This window comes from Dipodomys ordii, unplaced genomic scaffold, assembly GCF_000151885.1.
Source record: "Dipodomys ordii isolate 6190 unplaced genomic scaffold, Dord_2.0 Scaffold104, whole genome shotgun sequence".
Lineage (NCBI taxonomy): Eukaryota > Metazoa > Chordata > Mammalia > Rodentia > Heteromyidae > Dipodomys > Dipodomys ordii.
This window is the reverse complement of record NW_012267320.1, coordinates 3,955,223-3,974,756: the sequence shown is the minus strand read 5'-3', so window position 1 is coordinate 3,974,756 and position 19,534 is coordinate 3,955,223. Positions and strand designations below refer to the sequence as shown.

General features: G+C 38.1%; 1 protein-coding gene across 3 annotated transcripts in view; it reads right to left on the bottom strand.

Annotated features, from left to right (window-relative positions):
* Synj1 (synaptojanin 1) overlaps positions 1 to 19,534 on the bottom strand; it is an 85,129-nt gene that overhangs the window by 59,753 nt on the left and 5,842 nt on the right. For all 3 annotated transcript variants that reach the window (XM_013027522.1, XM_013027524.1, XM_013027523.1), the window contains exons 3-4: positions 3,064 to 3,150; positions 418 to 685 (exon numbers count right to left, since the gene is read on the bottom strand). In XM_013027522.1, the coding sequence (XP_012882976.1) occupies positions 418 to 685; positions 3,064 to 3,150 (355 nt within the window). The remainder of the gene's footprint in view (positions 1 to 417; positions 686 to 3,063; positions 3,151 to 19,534) is intronic.

Here is a 19,534-nt window from a genome sequence, read left to right as displayed (position 1 = left end):
TTGCCTACCATGCTCAAGGTTCTGGGTTTAATTCCTGATATTGCAAAAAAGAAAATCTACTTACCATCTCAAAATTTAAGAGGAAATGTTGGTTTAGGATGGTGATAATACAGAGACAAGAATGAAAACTAAGAATGATAAACAGTATTGTGTTATTGTGATAACACAATTTCATTATAAATAATTCCTGAATCTTAAATCATATTTTTGAAATGAAATTTATCAGAATAAATGGATTTCATGTTAGATGCCAAACCAATAATGGCTGATCTGCTGAAGACTTGGAAAAAGAAAAGAGGGGCAATGTCCACCTCTTGCTATCTCTGGAAATAGTAATGGCTGGATGTATCATGCCCTAAAGTCACCAATCTACTCATAGCACATGATTAAAAAGGCAACAATGAAATTTGGACTCACCAGAAAAACCTATTGTCAGTTGTGTGTTCTTGCATGCTACGGTGTGCATTAAGACTCAGATCTAAACTGACTCCAGATGCAGACCATGCAAAATAAAAGTTTCCTGAATTCAAAACTTTTCGTACTTCTGAAATGCGATCCTCATCTGAAGCATCAACTCGAAGTGATATAAATTCAGTGGAAGTAACTCGAAAAACTTCAGACTCTTGAATTTTTCCAACAGACATACATCCAGTGACTAGGACAAGATAATGTAACATGGTATCACCTGCAAAAAACAAAGATTTTTTGAATTCTTTTTTTTTTTTTTTGGTCGGTCGTGGGGCTTGAACTCTGGGCCTGGGCGCTGTCCCTCAGCTCTTCAGCTCAAGGCGAGCGCTCTACCACTTGAGCTACAGCGCCACTAAAAACAAAGATTTTTTAATTGAAAAGCTGGCTGAAAATTTTCAATATTTTCAAGCTAATCTGACTTTCTTTTGTTTCCATCTTTTAAATTTGACAGTATAACAATTTTAATTTATCATGGATATACTGAAATTCACAACTAGGCTTTTTTAAGTTATAAAAAAAATACGTGTTAAAATACATTTTGAAGCAAGGCATGATGGCTCACTCCTGTAATCCTAGCTACTCCAAGGAAGAGATCTAAGGATGGCGGTTTGAAGTCAGCCCAGGCAGGAAGTTCATGAGACTACTATCTCCAATTAACTACCCACAAATGCAGAAGTAAAGCTGTGACTCAAGTGGTAGAACTCTAGCCTGGGCAAAAGAGCAAAAGAGCTCTGGGACAGTGCCAAAATTGGCACAAAACAAAACAAAAAAACATTTTGTGTATCTAAACATTTACAGGATAAATTCACATTCACAAAATAATACTTAACTTGGAGCTATAAACATTTAATCAAAAAAATATGTTTTGCCTGTACCACTTTCCCTAAAGATGGCTAGAAGTTGGGATAAAATAACCAATATTGAAGTTCTCTGTAAATAGTATAGTTGAAAAAAATGGCATAAATAAACGAGCTGCTGATGCTATATGGACAATAAATCCTTAATAACCATTTTAAAAAGCAATTTGATATAAGTAACATTTTTGGGGGAGGATTGGAGTTGAGACAATTACACTATATAATGCATCATTCCTGTCTCCACTTCCCAAGGGCTAAGGATAAATATATGGCTCCATGCCTGGCTAGTAATCTTTTTTTTTTCATTTAATTATATCAAATCCTATGAAATCAGTATGTATTTGAAAGCCAGCAGTAAAGTACTTTAACATAAGCAGAAATGGCGGGCTGGGAATGTGGCCTAGTAGTAGAGAGCTTGCCTAGCATGCATGAAGCCCTGGGTTCGATTAATCAGGACCATATAAACAGAAAAAGCCAGAAGTGGTACAGTGGCTCAAGTTGAAGAGTGCTAGCCTTGAGCTGAAGAGCTCAGGCCCAAAGTTCAAACCCCATCACACAGACACACAGACACACACACACACACACACACACACACAGACACACACACCTATCCTTGAGCTGAAGAGCTCAGGCCCGAAGTTCAAACCCCATCTCACACACACACACACACACACACACAAATGCTAGTAAAAACAGTTAATCCTAGCTACTCAGGAGGCTGAGATTTGAGGATTGCCAGCGCATGCAGGAAATTCCATGAGCCTCTTATCTCCAATAAACCATCAGAAAACCAGAAGTGGCACTGTGGCTCAAGTGGTAGAGCGCTTGCCTTGAGCTGAAGAGCTGAGGGACAGTACCCAGTACCCATGCCCAGAGTTCAAGCCCCATGACAAAAAAAAAAAAAAAAAAGACAAACTGAAATCACAAATACAATACTCTGAAGCCCATAGTGGTGACATTAAGTGACAGACATGGGCTCAGGATGAGACATGAATTCAAAACAGATGTGTTCTCCACTATATACCAAGGAGATCAGTGTTATTCCCATGAAGGCACCTTTTCCCAAAATGCACGGAAGCATTAAGCACTCTTAATGTGTTCAAAAGGACATCAGCTCTGGAACATGAAATCATATGAGCTTCAGAATGCAACACTGTCTTCTGGGGCAACAAACATTTTATAATATTAGCCTAATTAATAAGACTAGTTTTTAATGTTAAAAATTAATACTCAATTGTTGAATTTTCTTAAAAAATGTTTAAAAAGTATACTACACTTACAATAGAGGGGCCAATCAGCTGCACTGGACATAGATGAAATGAACTAAGCAACCCAAAGACAGCAATGGGAAGGAAGGAATCACAGGGAAGGAAACAGCTTACATTAAGCAAAAGGAAAGAAATGTTAAGTATCACCTGATGTGGAAGAAATAAGTGTATTGTGTGTCAAAGCTCATAGAATTCACAAACTTTAATAACAACTGAAGGTTAAAATGTGTTTGTGACTTTAACTATTTTGACTATCACAATACTGTGAAATATATGAAATTTATGTAATCACGTAATCTCAATTTAGAAAAATTATTTCTAAAAAAATACATCTATGCATATATGTGTACCACACTTAGAGCTTAAACATAGTCTGAAGTGATACGTAAGTAGTCTCGCTCAAATCTTTGGAATTACAAAGGCAGAAATGAAAAAAAAAACGGATTAATTAGATTATGTAACAAACTTACCAAGATTTAACCGTAAAACACCTAGGAGTCCATATGCATCCAGCACTTTGGAGTATGTACCTTTGATTGCCTCTTTTTCTGCCAATGCTACAAAAAAAAAAATACAGATCAAGAAAAATTATCTGACACATCAGATTCTAAGGAGCTAAGAATCTAAATTTCAAAGAAAATTTCTAAATGTTATTTACTTTAAAGACAGTTTCTCAGTACATAGCCTAGACTTGCCTTAAACTCATGATACACCTGCTTCAGCCTCCCAAGTGCTAGGATTGTAGGCATGCCCCACCATCCTGGCTAACAGTGCTTTGCCACGTAGAAATCTCTTTGTAAACTCTTCTCCAGAGTTGTGAGTACCATGTTTCCCTATCTGCTTCACCTTTTTCAAGCCATCGCTCTTATAACTTCCTTTCTGGTAACCTCACGACTGCCTTCTAATGACTTGTGCTCTGATGACTCAGCTTGTGGGGGTAGCACAGGCTAAGTAAGACGAAGTGACTAGATCCCTCAATTAATTAATACTGTCACATTTTCTAATATGCTTAGAATTTACTGTGGGCCTATTCACTAATTTAACCAGCATGAAATTAAAGACTTTAAATTAAAGACTTTACCGAACTGTTAAAGTTATGGGGATTTATACTTAGTCCACATCCCTGAGGGTCCTAGTATAATTACATTGTGTGATTAAAGAAGTTACTCCTAACATTCAATACAAACACAAAACTTTGCAATATAAATTTTATATTAATATTGAATTTCTTTTCTGAATGTTGCCATTAAAAGTGCTGTGTATTAGAAGTGGTGCTATGGCTCAAGTGGTATAGGGCTAGCCTTGAGCTGAAGAGCTCAGGGACAGCTCCCAGGCCTAAAGTTCAAGTTCCATAACCAACAACAACAACAACAAAAAGAGTGCTATGTGGAGGAGTAGCTCCGTGTTGAGCACTTGTCTAGCACTTGGGAAGCCCTGATTTCCATCCCTAGCACTGGAAGAGGGAAGAGAAACAAAAAGGAGGAAAATGTACATAAAAGCAAGTATTTAGAAATTTAGTATTCATTATATATTTCTCATGACAGAAGATATGACTTCCTAGACAAATATTCTAGACTTTTACAGGTTATATGATCTGTGTATTTTTAATATAATTTTATTGTTATTATTAAGGTATATAGGTATATTAAGGTATATATAAGTCAGTTTATAAGTACATTTCATTTTTTTAGATAACGTGTATGTGTGTGTGAATTTTTTGCAGGGGGAGGGGACGCTGGTTGTGGGGTTTGAACTCTGAGCCTGGTGCTGTACCTCAGCTCAACTCAAGGTGAACACTCTACCACTTGAGTCCCAGCGCCACTTCTGGTTTTCTGGTGAACTGGAGATAAGAGTTTCACAGACTTTCCTTTCTGGACTGGCTTTGAACTGTGATCCTTAGATCTCTGCCTCCTGAGTAGCTCAGATTATAGGCGTGAGCCACTGGTGAACAGATGGATAAGGTATCTATTTTTAAATGCTACCACTTAAATAGTACAGAAATAATTCAAGTTTACATATCAGCAGTTAGCAAGAGTTAAAAACGTTGAAAAGTTAAAAAAAAATTTAATTCAGGAGCTGGTGGCTCACACCTATAATCTTAGCTGCGCTCAGGAGGCTGAGATCTGAGGATTGTGGTTCAAAGCCAGTCTGGGCAGGAAAAGTCTGTGAGATTGTTATCTCCAATAAAAACCACTAGAAAACCAGAAGTAGAGCTGTGGCTCAAGTGGTAGAGCGCTTGTCTTGAGCTGAAGAGTTCAGGAACAGCACCTAGGCCCTAAGTTCAAGCCCCACAACCAACAACAACAAAAAAAAATTAAGAAAATTACTATAAAACAGCACAATTCTTTGTATAACTTAAAATACCAGCAACAAAATAGTCTCTTTTAACAGTACATAATATTTACCTTCTCATTAGTGCCAAATACATGAATAATATACCATGGCTCTCAGGTGTAATGTAAGTCCATCTATTAAACTGTCATTCAATTCAAATATGCAAGTAAATGCCATGATGATTTGTTTTTTGATGTTTTGTATTATATTCTGAGAGTCAATAGATAAGGCATACACGCACACTTTAAATGTTCATATTCTTAGATAAAAGTAGGCAGAAGGAAAGGAAAAAATTCTGAGTAGGTAAGATGTGTTTTTCCTTGCCAGAAGATTTTGGCTTCTCCTCAAAATATTAAAAAATAAACTGGTGTTTCATGTAACATACTTGTATATTATTCCTGTGATTTTTTTATGGTATCACTAAGCTAGAAGGTTACATGGATTCTTCAATTTCATAGCAATCCAAGGAGCAAAATTACTAGTATCTACACTTGACATATGAGGAAACAAGGTAGAGAGGTTTCCAATTTGTCACAACTTGTCTAAACCTAAATTACAGGTACAGTTAAAGCAGTTTCATGAGAGAAAGGACTTTGTCAAGATCCCACAGTATCCCAGTAACCTAGCACTCAGAGGGGTTCCATAATTATATGATCCATGAGTTGATGAACAAATTTAAAAGGCAGAGCTGAACTTTTAGCTCCAGACCCTTCTCATGCTTTCTAGTTTTCTTTTTAATCTAAAGGATTACAGGTGTTTTCCTACTCATCCATCTTTACTTCCAGATTTGGGACTGTGTGGAGGCAGGTTCAATGTAGGCTGACAGAGCCTAGGAACATATGACTAGTAGCCACGCACAGTAGAGGAGCTGCAATGGCAACAATAGCAGTTACATAGAGAGGAAGTGTTAGAAAAATAGAGGAGAAGGGAAAAGGAATAGGCCAAACTCGATCAATAGGTAAGGACTGTTTATTGCCAGCAAGGGGCACAGACCTTCCTATAGGTTTGGAGGTTGTGCCAGGGACTGGATTTTGGGGTGGGCGTATGTAAGGCTTAACAAGGGAAGCAGATTTTAAAAATGGATTATGGTCTGTTAGGAAAATAGAGGAGGATGGAAAAGGAATAGGTCTGACTCAATCATCAACAGGTGAAGACTGTTTATTGAGGAACAGTGAGAGGTACAGACATTCCTTCGGGTTTGGAGGTTGTGCCAAAGAGTTGGGACAGGAGCTGGGTTTTTATAGGAGGTCCAGCAAGGAGGCAGAGGTTAATGAAAAGCCACTATGTCAAGGAAGGTGGGGGCTTTTCAGTTGGGCCCACAATGGGGTGTGTACAGCTGGGCTTAGGTGGATTGCCCTGCCTGCACTTCAAACAAGTTCACACATACCTGAGATTTTGCCTGGGGTCTGTATGGATAGTGGGGTCAATCCTTTATGGTCTCTTGGGGCCCAGGGCAAAGTCCTTGGCCAGGCCCAAAGTGGAATGCTCCACCATCGGTGAGGGAATATTGTCCCCTGGGGGCCAAGCTTGGAATGAGCTTCCTGCAGACAAGCACTTGAGCACACACCTGGTGCTTTGCTTGACCTGGGGGAATAAGGTGGGAGTCAATCCTGCATATTCCATCTATATACATAAAAAGATTGGGCCTGGGTGGGTGTGTGGGGAGGAAGGGAGATGGGAAGGAAAAACAAAGGAGGAGGCAACAATGCTTGATAAGAAATGTACTCATTACCTTGCCCAAGTAATTGTAACTCCTCTGTACAGTATTTTCACAATTAAAAAAAAAAAAAGATTGGGCCAAGAGGGGAGAGGCAAGTCCTTCAGGAATAGTCAAGGATAATGGGAGCCAGGATTCTCATTGTTAGAGAAGAGAATATGGACAGATGGAAAATGAGTATGGACATCATGGTGTGAACTAGAACAAGAGTTATTAGTTTGAACTTGGTTTTCTAGACAGAAAAGACAGTTAATATATACACAATATATTACATATATACATAAAATGTATATAATTATAAAATATATATAATTATAGTTGATATAGACATATATATGTTCTCTGCCCTATCCACTGACAAGATCTGGAATAAACACCAATACAATAGCAATGAACATGCCAGATCTTGATTTCTTCCACTAAAAGGCACTAGACCACCTTGGAGAAATGGCTGCAATATAAGACATGGGCAGGAACAAGATGAGCCTGAAATATTCTTGTGTCAGAAGGAAATTATTCAATGAAAAATTTAACAGCCAAACTAAAGAGATTTATATTGGAGAAATTTAAGAAAAATGTTATTAACCCCTGAAAAATCTCATGAATTCAAAGTCTAATGGAAGGGATATTTGTGCAGTCTCAAAGTACCTCAAAGAACTTAATTATAAAGGTATAAATGTGCAATGTGAGGTGCTGGTGGCTAACATTTGTAATCCTAGTTACTCAGGAGTCTGAGATATGAGTATCACAGTTCAAAGCCAGCCTCGGCAGGAAATCTCTGTGAGATTCTTATCTCCAATTAACCACCAGAAAACCAGAAGTGGTGCTGTGGCTCAAGGTGGTAAAGTACTTCCCTTAACAAAAGAACTCAGGGATAGAGCCTTTTTATGACTGACCAAAAAAAAAAAGCAACACTACACCTGACATACTCAAATAATGAGGAAGAACACTAACAGTAACAGAATAGTTTAAAGTGCATGTGACTGAGTGGGTATAGCAAAAACACAGCACCACTTCTGCCAATCCCTGCCGAAGATGTACCACCTCAATTTAAGCATGAGGAACCACCACAAATGTCACACAACGTGAGTGAATTTCACAAAATAACTGGCCACATCAGAGTCCTCAAAGTATCAAAGATAAAGACTTTTTCTAGATTGAGATTAAGACATACTAAACTGGATCTTTTTTATTATTGTTGGAACAGCTGGTCAAACTTGGGAGTCTGAGAATCAGTAATACTGATCAGTATTAATTTTATGATAGCTATATCACATTTATGCACAAGAATGTCTTTCTAGGGCTGGGAAGGTGGCTCAGTGGTAGAGTGCTTGCCTTGCATGCCTGAGGCCCTGGGTTTGATTCCTCAGCACCACATAAGCAAAAAGAAAAATGCCGGAAATGGCGGTGTGGCTCAAGAGGTAGAGCGCTAGCCTTGAGCTGAAGGACAGCGCCCAGGCCCAGAGTTCAGGCCCCACGACCGGACCCAAAAAGAAAAGAATGACTTCTAAGGAAATACATGTCTTGGGTGTAATAAGGTACCAGTATCAGGTAGTTCAGAAAAAAAAATTCTAAACTTCAACTCTTCAGAATGTTTTAAATTGTTTCACATCCCTAAATTGAGAAGCATTTATCTCTCAATGGCATTTATATGATCAACTTCTACAATATTATATGTTATGAAAGATCAAATGGGTAAAGAAAAGTAAGAAGTCAAGAGACTTCAACAGATCAGAATAGGCTTTTTATCATTGCTACAGAGGGACTCCAAGTAACACTGAGCAGAGTCAGAGATACAAATGGTAATGAAACCTGGGATGGAGTTACCCAAGAGGACTCCTATCCTTGAAGAGGAAGTCTGTCCATTTCCTCCTTTCTTCCCTTTTTCTTTCCTCCTCAGTGGCTTTCTGAGAGCCCTTTTGCTTACTTAAACAGCAGCCAGAACACTGGCTGCCTCACTGCCACATAAAGGAGGCTTGACCTAGACCTATAATGATGCAACTGGTAAACTCAATTGTATTAAGATCACTAGATACTTCTCTTTTCCCTCCTGACTGTACTTTTCTTGTCCACTTGTTCTATTCTAACATTATTTCCTTTCATATATAGATAGATAGGCAGATAGATCCTCAAATTTCAGCTCCTGAGGAGCTAGGATTACAGGCCTGAGCCACTAGTGCCCAGCTCTCCTCCTATATATATATAATAGGTAGGTGGTTACTATGTAGCCCAGGCTGGCCTGGAACTCTCCATTCTCTGCCTTAGCTTCCCTAGTATTAGTCTAATAGCCTCCTCTCTCAAGGCTTAGCATGCTCTTTCCCTAGGCCCATTTAGTAAAAAGGTAGTAAATGATTAGCCTCTACCCCCTAACCTGAGAGGGCTTTTCTCTGGGATAGCTATAACCATATAAGGTAGCAAGATCCCCTAAACCGCACAGGTGGTAGGGGTCACCTGAGAGGGCACTCCTTTGGGATAGCTACAACCATATAAGGCAGCAAGATTCCCAAATTAAAGTCACTTGAGACATTAGTGGGCACTTCTCTTTTGTGAGAAGGGGTCTTGCCAGTCCCTTTACTGGCAATAAACCTTTTCTTTGTTCTTTGTACCAGTTTTCTAATTTACTCTAACAACTAGTGCTGAGATTATAGGCATAAACTACCACATTCATCATTTTTTAAATGGGGAAAAAGATTTCTACATAGACACTAAAATATATAAAAATAGATGACAGAAGAGAGATAAGACTAATTATATTACCATTCTAGTTCTCTGATTAATTTAATTTTTAATTCTATAAAGTAATTAAGGAATCTTCTGCCTAGAAAGTATTTAAAACAAGAAAGCCTATTACATTATTTAAAAAAAAAAGGTATATAACTTTTAGATGAAGCACTGTGACAATTCATTTCTATCTTTTTCCCTTCATAGCTTTTATTTCAGACAAAATGAATAATTTGTTGTCCCTTATACATGTTCTGTTTTCTTCCATCTCCTCTTCTATTCTTAGTGTTCTTTCCATCTGGATAACCTTTAGTCATCTCTGGATTCTCAAATGTTACTCAGCCTTAAATCGCTAACAAAAATGCTACTTCCTAGAATTTTCCCTCATCACTCTAGTTGGCAGACTCTAATGTACAATACAGCCACTTGTGTACTACTAATAATAGAAATTAGGTTTCATTTCTTCATATCTCAAAATACCAACGTAACAGACTTGAACAACACAACTATTAAAGTGTTCACCCACCAGACAAAACTTACTGACACTTTTACCCTACCAGTGAAAAAAATCCTACTATCTTATTAATGGAGTTTATATTTCTCACAGCGAGTTCTGGAAATTTTCACATGTGTTTGTGTTGAGTGGGAAGGATAAAACAGCCATTGTTAAATGATTGCCAGTCAATATTTAAACAAGTGGAGTTTATAAAATGGCAGGGTGCATGAAGAGCTCAGAGGAAACAATATGAAAGAATGAGTGGAAATCAAAGTTCTGTTGATAAAATTCAGTCACTTCCTTGCTTACTGAAGTCTTTGAAGGTCTTCACTGTGTTTTCAAAGAGAATAATAAACTACTTTTTGAGGAGAATTTCCATTTTCTTTTCCCTCCTTTCATGATGGCTATTAAGTAAACAAGCTGCTAGGAAAAACAAACCTTTCTTTTCAGAAGTTACTGATTTCTAACCATAAGCAGACACAAATGCTTAAGAAGGCCATTGTTACAGGACAGAGCCAATAATGAGTGATCTTCAGCAGTTCAGCTAAGGTAAAGGGGCCTACATCTTTTCACCACATCTCTTCACGTGCTTAAGCATGTAAGGTAAAGCAAATCCTGGCTTCTAAAAAGACTATCATACACCAAGGTAAGTAATCACTAAATCCCATGATAGCTTATTTTGATGGGGAAAATATTTTCTCAGCAGTTAACACTACCTTTTACTCATGTCTCAAAAATGTTCTTTGTTTTAAATTGAAAGTGTTTCCTTAAGAACACAAAACCATCTTAAGTATAAATCTATAGTTATAGCTCTACTTAAACATGTCCTCACATCATAAGCACTAATCAGTTGAAGGCTTCTGACTACTAGAGAACATAGGCTATAAATAAGATCACAGAACAATTTACAAGTAAGTACCACCAACATTTATTTTCACAAAAATATGAGAAATCAGAGTGATTTGAACATAAGTTAGATATTTGATATAAAGAAAACTACTGTTAATAATTCAGATGTGATAATGACAGATGTTATGGCTATTAAAAAAACAACAAATGCCAGGAATGGTGGTGCACACCTGCAATTCCAGCACTTGGTTGGCTGAGGCAGGGGGATCGTGCATTCAAGGCCAGATTGAGCAACATAGCTCCAGGTCAGTCCAGAATACACAATGAGATCCTGTCTCAAAAAACAAACAAACAAAAAACAACAAAAAGTCAACATAAAAAAGAAGCTATCTTTTAGAAATATATGCTGAAGACCTGGGGATACAGACCTGTACTAGAGTGCTTGTCACAATGAGTATGGCTCTGAGTTCAATCCTATTAAAAAAGAAGAAATAAAAAGGGGGGGAGGCAAAGAGGGTGTATGATGACAGTAACTAATTCTGAAAAATTTGTGGTGTCTACAATTTATTACAAAATAAATGGGAGGCAGAGCACCAAAAAAAAAAAAAGTGCATAGAGCCAGGCATGGTATTCATACCTGTAATCCTACCTATTAGGAGGTTAACATCTGAAGATTGAGGTGTTAAGTTAGCTCAGGCAGAAAGATCTTTGAGACTCCATATCCAAATAACCAGCAAAAAAGCTAGACAAGAGGCTAGACAAGTAGTAAAAGTGGGCCCAGAGAGAAAAAAACAAGGGAGAAGCTCTATGTGTACACCACACTACACCACACACATGCACAGGCATGAATGCATACATACACAGAGTAGATGGTGATATATTAACTGTCCATGAGTTCATAATAGTTGAAGCTGGGTCACAGATACCTGTGCTCCATTGTACCATATTATTTTTTATGTATATTTGACTCTTCCAGAAAATAAATATGTTAAAAAATATTCTAACAACATTCACTGGCACACTGAATAAATTCAGGAAGAAAAGAAGAAAATGTGAAAGATGATAATAGCTAGTGAGTATTACAGTCAGAAGATACTAAACTTACAAATGGTCAGAGAAATACTTTCCAAATCCAATTACCCTATAGTGATGTATTATAAGTTTCATAAACCTGTAAAGAAAAGTAAATCTTACAACTTTAACTTAAAATGGTCCCATAGCCTGTTCTCTGCAAGGGTATGAAATATTCATCAAATAAATACATAACAAATTGTGAAAAGTGAGGACCTGAAAATTCCTTTATGGAGGTACAAGAAATGGTAAATATTACTATATTCTTTCATAAATGTTTTATTTACATTTATACTGAATAATTAAATAGGACAATTTTAATATTCTACTCTGTTGAAACTCTTCAAAACTATCTTTAGAAAATAGTAAGCATATCATCCTTTGCTCAGCATCACAGAATAGGTTAAGAAAAATGTAAAGCTACACTGAATCATGTGGCAGCAATATCTTATAACTTAATTAAGATAATTCATTTATTATTTTAGTTCTGTGCCTACTTTCCAAGTTCTTTGTTGTGTGTGCTAGTCCTGGGGCTTAAACTCAGGGTCTGAGTGCTGTCCCTGAGCTTTTGTGTAAGGCTAAATGCTCTACCACTTGAATCACAGTCCATTTTTAGCTTTTTTGTTTGTTAATTGGAGATAAGAGTCTCACAGACTTTCCTGTCTAAGATAGCTTTGAGTCACAATCCTCAGATCTCAGTCTCTTAAGTAGTTAGGATTACAGTCGTTAGCCACCAATGCCCAGCACCAAGTTATTTTATTTGAATGAACTGGTGACTGAAGTTAGGCTTAACCTACAGCTGTTCTTTCTTTCCTTTTTGTTTTTTTTTTGTTTTTTGGTCGGTTGTGGGGCTTGAACTCTGGGCCTGGGCGCTGTCCCTCAGCTCTTCAGCTTAAGGCGAGCGCTCTACCACTTGAGCTACAGCGCCACTTCCGGTTTTCTGGTGGTTTATTGGAGATAGGAGTCTCACGGTCTCTCCTGCCAGGGCTGGCTTTGAACCACGATTCTCAAATCTCAGCCTCCTGAGTAGCTAGGATTACAGGCATGAGCCACCAGCGCCTGGCTTCCTTTTTCTTTTGTTGTTGGTGGTGGTGGTGGTAGTGGTCTTGGATGCTGTCCCTGAGCTTTTTTATTGCTCAAGGCTAGCACTCAACCACTTTGAGCCATAGCACCACTTCCTAGCTCTTCTCACTTAAGGTAAAGAAATTACAAAAATAGAAGCTAGAGAGGTAGACTATTCATACACTACAACAACCTCTTCAAGTGAAACTGGGGCTATAGCACTTGCCTAGCATGTGCGAGGCCTACCACTGAAACTGTCAACAGCATAATTAATTATTCTCTACCAAAAGTCAACATGTCAATCATCCTCTATTTTACTATTTCTTAGCAACATATCAATATCTCTCTATTATACTCGGAGGACAGGCACACCTTTTTTTTTCTGTGTAGCTAAATTATATAGAACTTTGTCCTATAATGATAAGATTGTCATTATTCAGGATTGTTATTACACCCTCCATTCTCAAATTAGAATTTAAGCCTAATAATGAAGTGCTAAAATGAGACTACAGAAATTCAGATGAAAACATGCCTTTTTAAATCTTTTTTGTGCAAGTACTGGGGCTTGACTTCAGGGCCTCATAGTCTTGCTTGGCTTTTTTGCTCACAGCTAGTGATCTACCACTTGAGCCACACCTCTAGTTTTGTCTTTTTGCTGTCAGTAATTCTCTTCTATTTATTAACTGAAGATAAGAGTCTAAGGATTTGTATGCCTCGGCTGACTCCAAACCTTAAGGTAGCATGAGCCACCAGTGCCTGATCCTACGACTTTCTTTAATTTGGTGAACTATAAGTCTTTTTTGAAGATGTGTGAACAGTTGTCACTGGTAAATCAGACCTGCATTGCCACATCCACCATCTGAACAAGAAAGAAACAAAATTAATGTATTACCCAAGAAGAATATTACTGAAAAGTTACTTGACTATTAAATGTAAATTTCCCTAACTCCTGATGAATTACAGTAATTCAAACTAAATAACAAGGCTACCTAATGAAGGTTCTACTATACAATACTGAGAGTCTGTGATGGTTCAAGTCTTCCAGCCTAGGACTAGACTGCCCTTTTTTCCAGTTGATAAAGAAGCTACAGAACATCAAATACGTGCTGGATATGGAAGTACAAGCCTGAAATTCCATCATTAGAGACTGAATCAGGATTGTGCTTTTGAAGCCAGCATGGGTGATATTCAGTTCCAGATCAGGTTTGGTTTTTACATAGCAAAATCCTGATGAAAAAGAAGAGAAGAGGGGAGAGAAAATGAGTAGAGTGAATGGGAGAAGTGAGGTGTTGAGAGAGGAGGGGAGAAGAGGAGAAGAACAAGAAGGAACAATGTCAGGAAGAATATGAAGGTGAAATTGCAAATTAGAATGCTGCTCCTAGAATCACAATTTGCCTGTGGCTGCATGCATGGCAATTTGTGGTCAGCTCATTTGCATTTAGACAACACTTTGGTTACAGAACCACCAATGCAGAGGATGTTAGACGATGTAAGTCCAAGCTTCTCATTTTCAGAGAAAAGATTATATGAGTCATTCCAGATTATATACCCAACTAGCTAGCAGCAAGGCCTGTTTCCATTCATCATACAGAAAATGAAAATTACTTTCAAAGGAAAAAATTTTTCTTTTGAAATTATTAAAATTCAGCTGACAATAAGCTATCCAAGCTAGTATTCTATGTAAACTACACATTCCAGTTTTGCCAACAAATAGCCTTTCATTCATGCAAACAAGTACTTAAGGCCTACTGTGTACCAGGACCAAGGCAAGGTTGTAGGAATAAAAACAGTACTCAGCTGGATGTGGTAGCTGAAGCCCATAATCCTACAGCAAGGCAGAGACCAACAGGTGTAAGGCCAAGGTGTAAGGGAAAAAGAAATCACAAGACTCCCATCTCTATCAATAGCTGAACACCTTTTATCCCAGCTATAAGAAAGCATAATGGCTGGTTGCTGTGGCATACATTGTCACCCTCAGTGACACAGAGAAGCACAAGTAGGAGGATCACAGTCCAGGCCAGTCCAGGAATAAAGTGAGATGCTAACGTGAAAATAACCAATGCAAAAAGGGGCCAGAGGTATGGCTCAAGTGGTACAGAATACCTTCTCAAGCACAAGATCTGAGTTCAATCACCAGTAACATACACTTACACATACACACAAACACACACACACACACAGAGGCAGACCTTGATATTTTCTTAAGGGATTGGAAAGGCAAGCATTGTATAACCATGCAAATGCAAATGCAAAAAAAACCAGACAGGTGTGGTGGTAACATTCCTATAAGCCTAGCTTTATAGGAGGGGGGCAGAGGCAGGAAGATGATAAAGTTTGAGGCTAGCCTAGACAAATTATGAAACTCTGTCTCAAAATAAAATTTCTGAAAGGGCTGAGAATGTAGCTCAGTGATGGCATGCATCATGCATGCTTAGCCTTGTAAACTCTAGACCCTTTTCTCCCTGATCCTTTCTGGTGATTCTTTCCTTCTCTTTGGATATCTTTCCACAACTGACATTGGTCAGTCTGGAGTTCTCTAGTTGGCTATTTCCTTTCTGGCTTGTAGACCCTGGCCACCACATTCCTTAACTCTGCCTCAACTCAGGGAGTACGTCAAGTTTCCTTTGACACATCCTCTGCTGCAGTGGCCTGGAAACTCTCCAGGTAGTAAGGGCACATTGTAAAGCCCACCTTACTTGTTTCCTTCTCTCAGGGATCTGCTCAAGGGCTGCCCATTGTTCTGCATCTAAAAATCATTTTATATAATTTATCCATTTTTTTGTTGTTCAAGGTGGGTGGAGAAATCTAGTTACTACTACTTCATCATGGTCAGAAGCAAAAATCCTGTTATACTTCTGGACTAGTTTTATTTTATAGAACAAATTAGAAGATCTGATAGTCCTGAGACAGGATTTCACTAATGGGGTTTCACTGTTTACAGGCAAAGAAGCCTTTCTTTTTATTTGTTCATAGCAGAGTCAAACAAGGTAATTTAAAGCCCTTAGGAATTACATTGTTCCAAAGTGCTGGTTTGTTCTTATATTGCTAGGCTAATCCTGCTACTGGTCTAGCTGAAGAGTGGGCTTAATTTCTTTTTTATGACTTGATACTAAGCTGTTTATGGGGCTGGGAAGGTGGCTCAGTGGTAAAGCGCTTGCCTTGCATGCCTGAGGCCCTGGGTTTGATTCCTCAGCACCACATAAGCCAAAAGAAAAAAAGCCGGAAGTGGTGCTGTGGCTCAAGTGGTAGAGCGCTAGCCTTGAGCTGAAGAGCTGAGGGACAGCACAGCACCCAGGCCCAGAGTTCAGGCCCCACGATCAGACCTCCCCCCCCAAAAAAAAGCTGTTTACTTCTCTATTAATTTTGTACATCATAAAACTATTTATAAAAAGAGTGAGTTAGAATGACCTTGTGACTTTAAATGAGCATCATTATGCCACAATGCTGTGAAATTTGGGAAATTATGTAATCACTTAATCACAATTAAAAAAAAAAAAGAACCTCTGAGAAGGTAGGGAGGGAAGGGATAGTAGGGGGAAAACAATAGAGTGGGTAACAATACTCAATAGGAAGTGTACTCATTACCTTACTCATGTAACTGTAACCCTCGGTATAGTTTCTTTACAATAAAAAATTTTAAAAAAAAGAAAGTGAAATTTTACAACCTTAATATAAAGGGATCTATAACAAGTCTGAATTTCATCATTTCAGTGCTAAAAAGACAATTTTAAAAAGTCACTTCTTCCCTCAATTTGCAAGTGTTTCTTTTTTTTTGGTAGTGGGGCCTGAACTCTGGGCCTGGGCACTGTCCCTCAGCTCTTCAGCCCAAGGCTAGCACTCTACCACTTGAGCCACAGCACCACTTCCGGCTTTTTTCTTTTTGCTTATGTGGTGCTGAGGAATCAAACCCAGGGCCTCAGGCATGCAAGGCAAGCACTCTACCACTGAGCCACCTTCCCAGCCCCGCAAGTGTTTCTTAAAAAAAGAGGACACTGTAACTTATCTAAAGATCAAGCATACTGACAAACAGTACTTGGCCATTAAAAAAAAATAAAAGTAAACTATGAATACTACTTGTCATAACCACCTACTACACTTGGCATCTACAAGTTCCACAACCTGACATTTAACTTGTCTCAGAAAAGAAACTATGTTTAATAATTAAACTTTAAATTAAACCCTATGTCCTCTCTATTAACATGTTAATAATTTATAGGCCACGCCACAAGTTTATTAATTTCCTCATTAGAAAATGACTACTAGTCTCATTCTTCTTTTTTTGTTGTTGGTCATGGGGTCTGAACTCTGGGCCTGGGCACTCTCCCTCAGCTCTTCAGCTCTTGAGCTAATGCTCTATCACGTGAGCCACAGCACCACTTCTGGCTTTTTCTGCTTATGTGGTATGTGGTGCTGAGGAATTGAACCCAGGGCCTCATGTATGCAAGGCAAGCACTCTACCACTGAGCTATCTACCTAGACTTAGTTTCACTATTGACTGTTTTTCTGTCTTTAATTTTCTTTCTCTCCTTAAACGACTTTCCTTTTCTTTTACTCATTATTCCCTTCCCACCACCTTCACAACAGCACCAATAATAATTACAATTTTTCAAAAGGCAAAGAGAAGAACTATGTTTCCATGCTTGTAAAAAATATGTAAAGGCATAATGTACAGAAGTGAATGAAATAAAGCATGATATATGCCACAGCCCCTAAACTGTACATTGAGATGTCATAGCAAACTCTCAGGAGAGACGCTACACAATGCTTTAATTCAAAAAAACAGAGATTCTCAACATATGTTGGACCTGCTGAAGTATTGGCTTGAGGTAGTTCATTGTTTAAAGAGGGTAGTACATTCCTCTGATAACCCATTTTGTGAAGCTAGGGTGTGTGTGTGTGTGTGTGTGTGTGTGTGTGTGTGTGTGTGTGTGTGTGTGTGTGTGTGTGTGTGTGTGCGCGCGCGTGTGTGTGTGTGTGTCTGTAGATTGAGAGCAATAACAGAAAGCAAATGCCATTCAAAAATCATGTAGAACAAGAAATGATACCACTTAAAAAGCTGGGTAGGTCCTAATCAGCACATATAACCCACTAGTAAACAACTGTTTATGAAAAAAATTATTTTAATTTATTTTCATTATTTACTTCAACATGTTATGTAGTTGAGACTCACATACTTATTGTTTGGCCCTATTTAATTAATAGGACCATTAGCTATTGCTTGTGGCTTAAGGTGTTATAATAAATCTATAATGAGAAAATAAGGCATGAAAAATAAAGTTTAGATACATTTGGCTTACTACTTCAAATGGCAGAGTAAGCTTAATGCAAATAAACTGTTTTTTCATTACTATTACTTCCCTCTACTATGCAGTTTCATAAAGACAGGATAATTCACATCCTGTGAAGTACTCTCATTAGTTTCATGACTCACATTTCCATAATACAGAAAAATTTAAGACAAGAAAACTCAGATGGACAATGTGGAATAAAACCAGGTCTAGAGTGAAGTAATATGGCCTTGCTGTCTAATGCATTATTTGAGTCCTGAGTAACCCAAATTATGCTACTTGGAAAGCTTAAAAACATTACTATATAGAAAGACAAAAGCAATTCATCCTTATCACTATATTAGCGTGTATTATTGAAAGAGCAAAAGTTTTCATTTAATTTTGTTAGCAATTTATATCATTACCCTACAACCTTATCTTTTATTCTTGTTTTTGCACTGCCATGAACTGAACACAGGGCCTCACATATGCTAGGTAAGCACACCACCACCGAGCCATAGTCTCCAACCCATCTTTGAATTAAGAAAACTACAACTCCTTTTTTTAGAATCATCATCCTATTCCCATGTGATGACCATCTCTTTCCCTCATCTTCTATTTAGGATATACTTGCGAAGTGGATCTACTGAAGCACAAGGTGGGCTGCATAATAATGAAACTGTTTTTGGAATTTAATGCATGTAAGTCTGGCAGGTATTGTTTCATGCCATAAGGAACACTAAGCTGACAGGTAACAGTTACAAATTACTACTGATTATCACACTTGCTACTATTCCGGCCTAAGGTAGTACAGGCGTAGAGCCCAACTGCTACACTGAATCATTACTCCACAAACACCAATCTCTCCAAATTTAAATCTAACTGACCTTTTGTTGGACTAATAATTTTCTTCCTTTTTTGTTTTATTTATTTGGATATGTACTGCCATTACTGGAGTCTGAACTCAAGGCCTTGTACTTGGCTCACTTGTTCAGCTGGTGCTCTAATACTTGAACCATGCTTCTACCCAAACCTTTTGCTGGTTATTTAGAGATAGAGTCTCAAGGACTTTACTGCGCTGGTGACTTCGAACTTTGAGCTTCTGGACTGCAACATTCTGAGTAGTTAGAATTACAGGAATGAGCCACTGGCACTCCGTGCTTTTTTAACTGATAACTTTTGAAAATGAATATACTACTAAAAACGTATTATCTAAGCATAGGAATGTTTGAGAACAGGATTTAAAATAGCTAACAGAAAAAAAAATAGCTAACAAAAGAAATTAAGTTATTCTCCTTTTAAAGAATAGTAACTTTTTTTTTGAGGTGGGGGGTCCAGTTGTGGGGCCTGAACTCTGGGCCTGGGCACTGTCCCTCAGCTCTTCAGCTCAAGGCTAGCGCTCTACCACTTGAGCCACAGTGCCA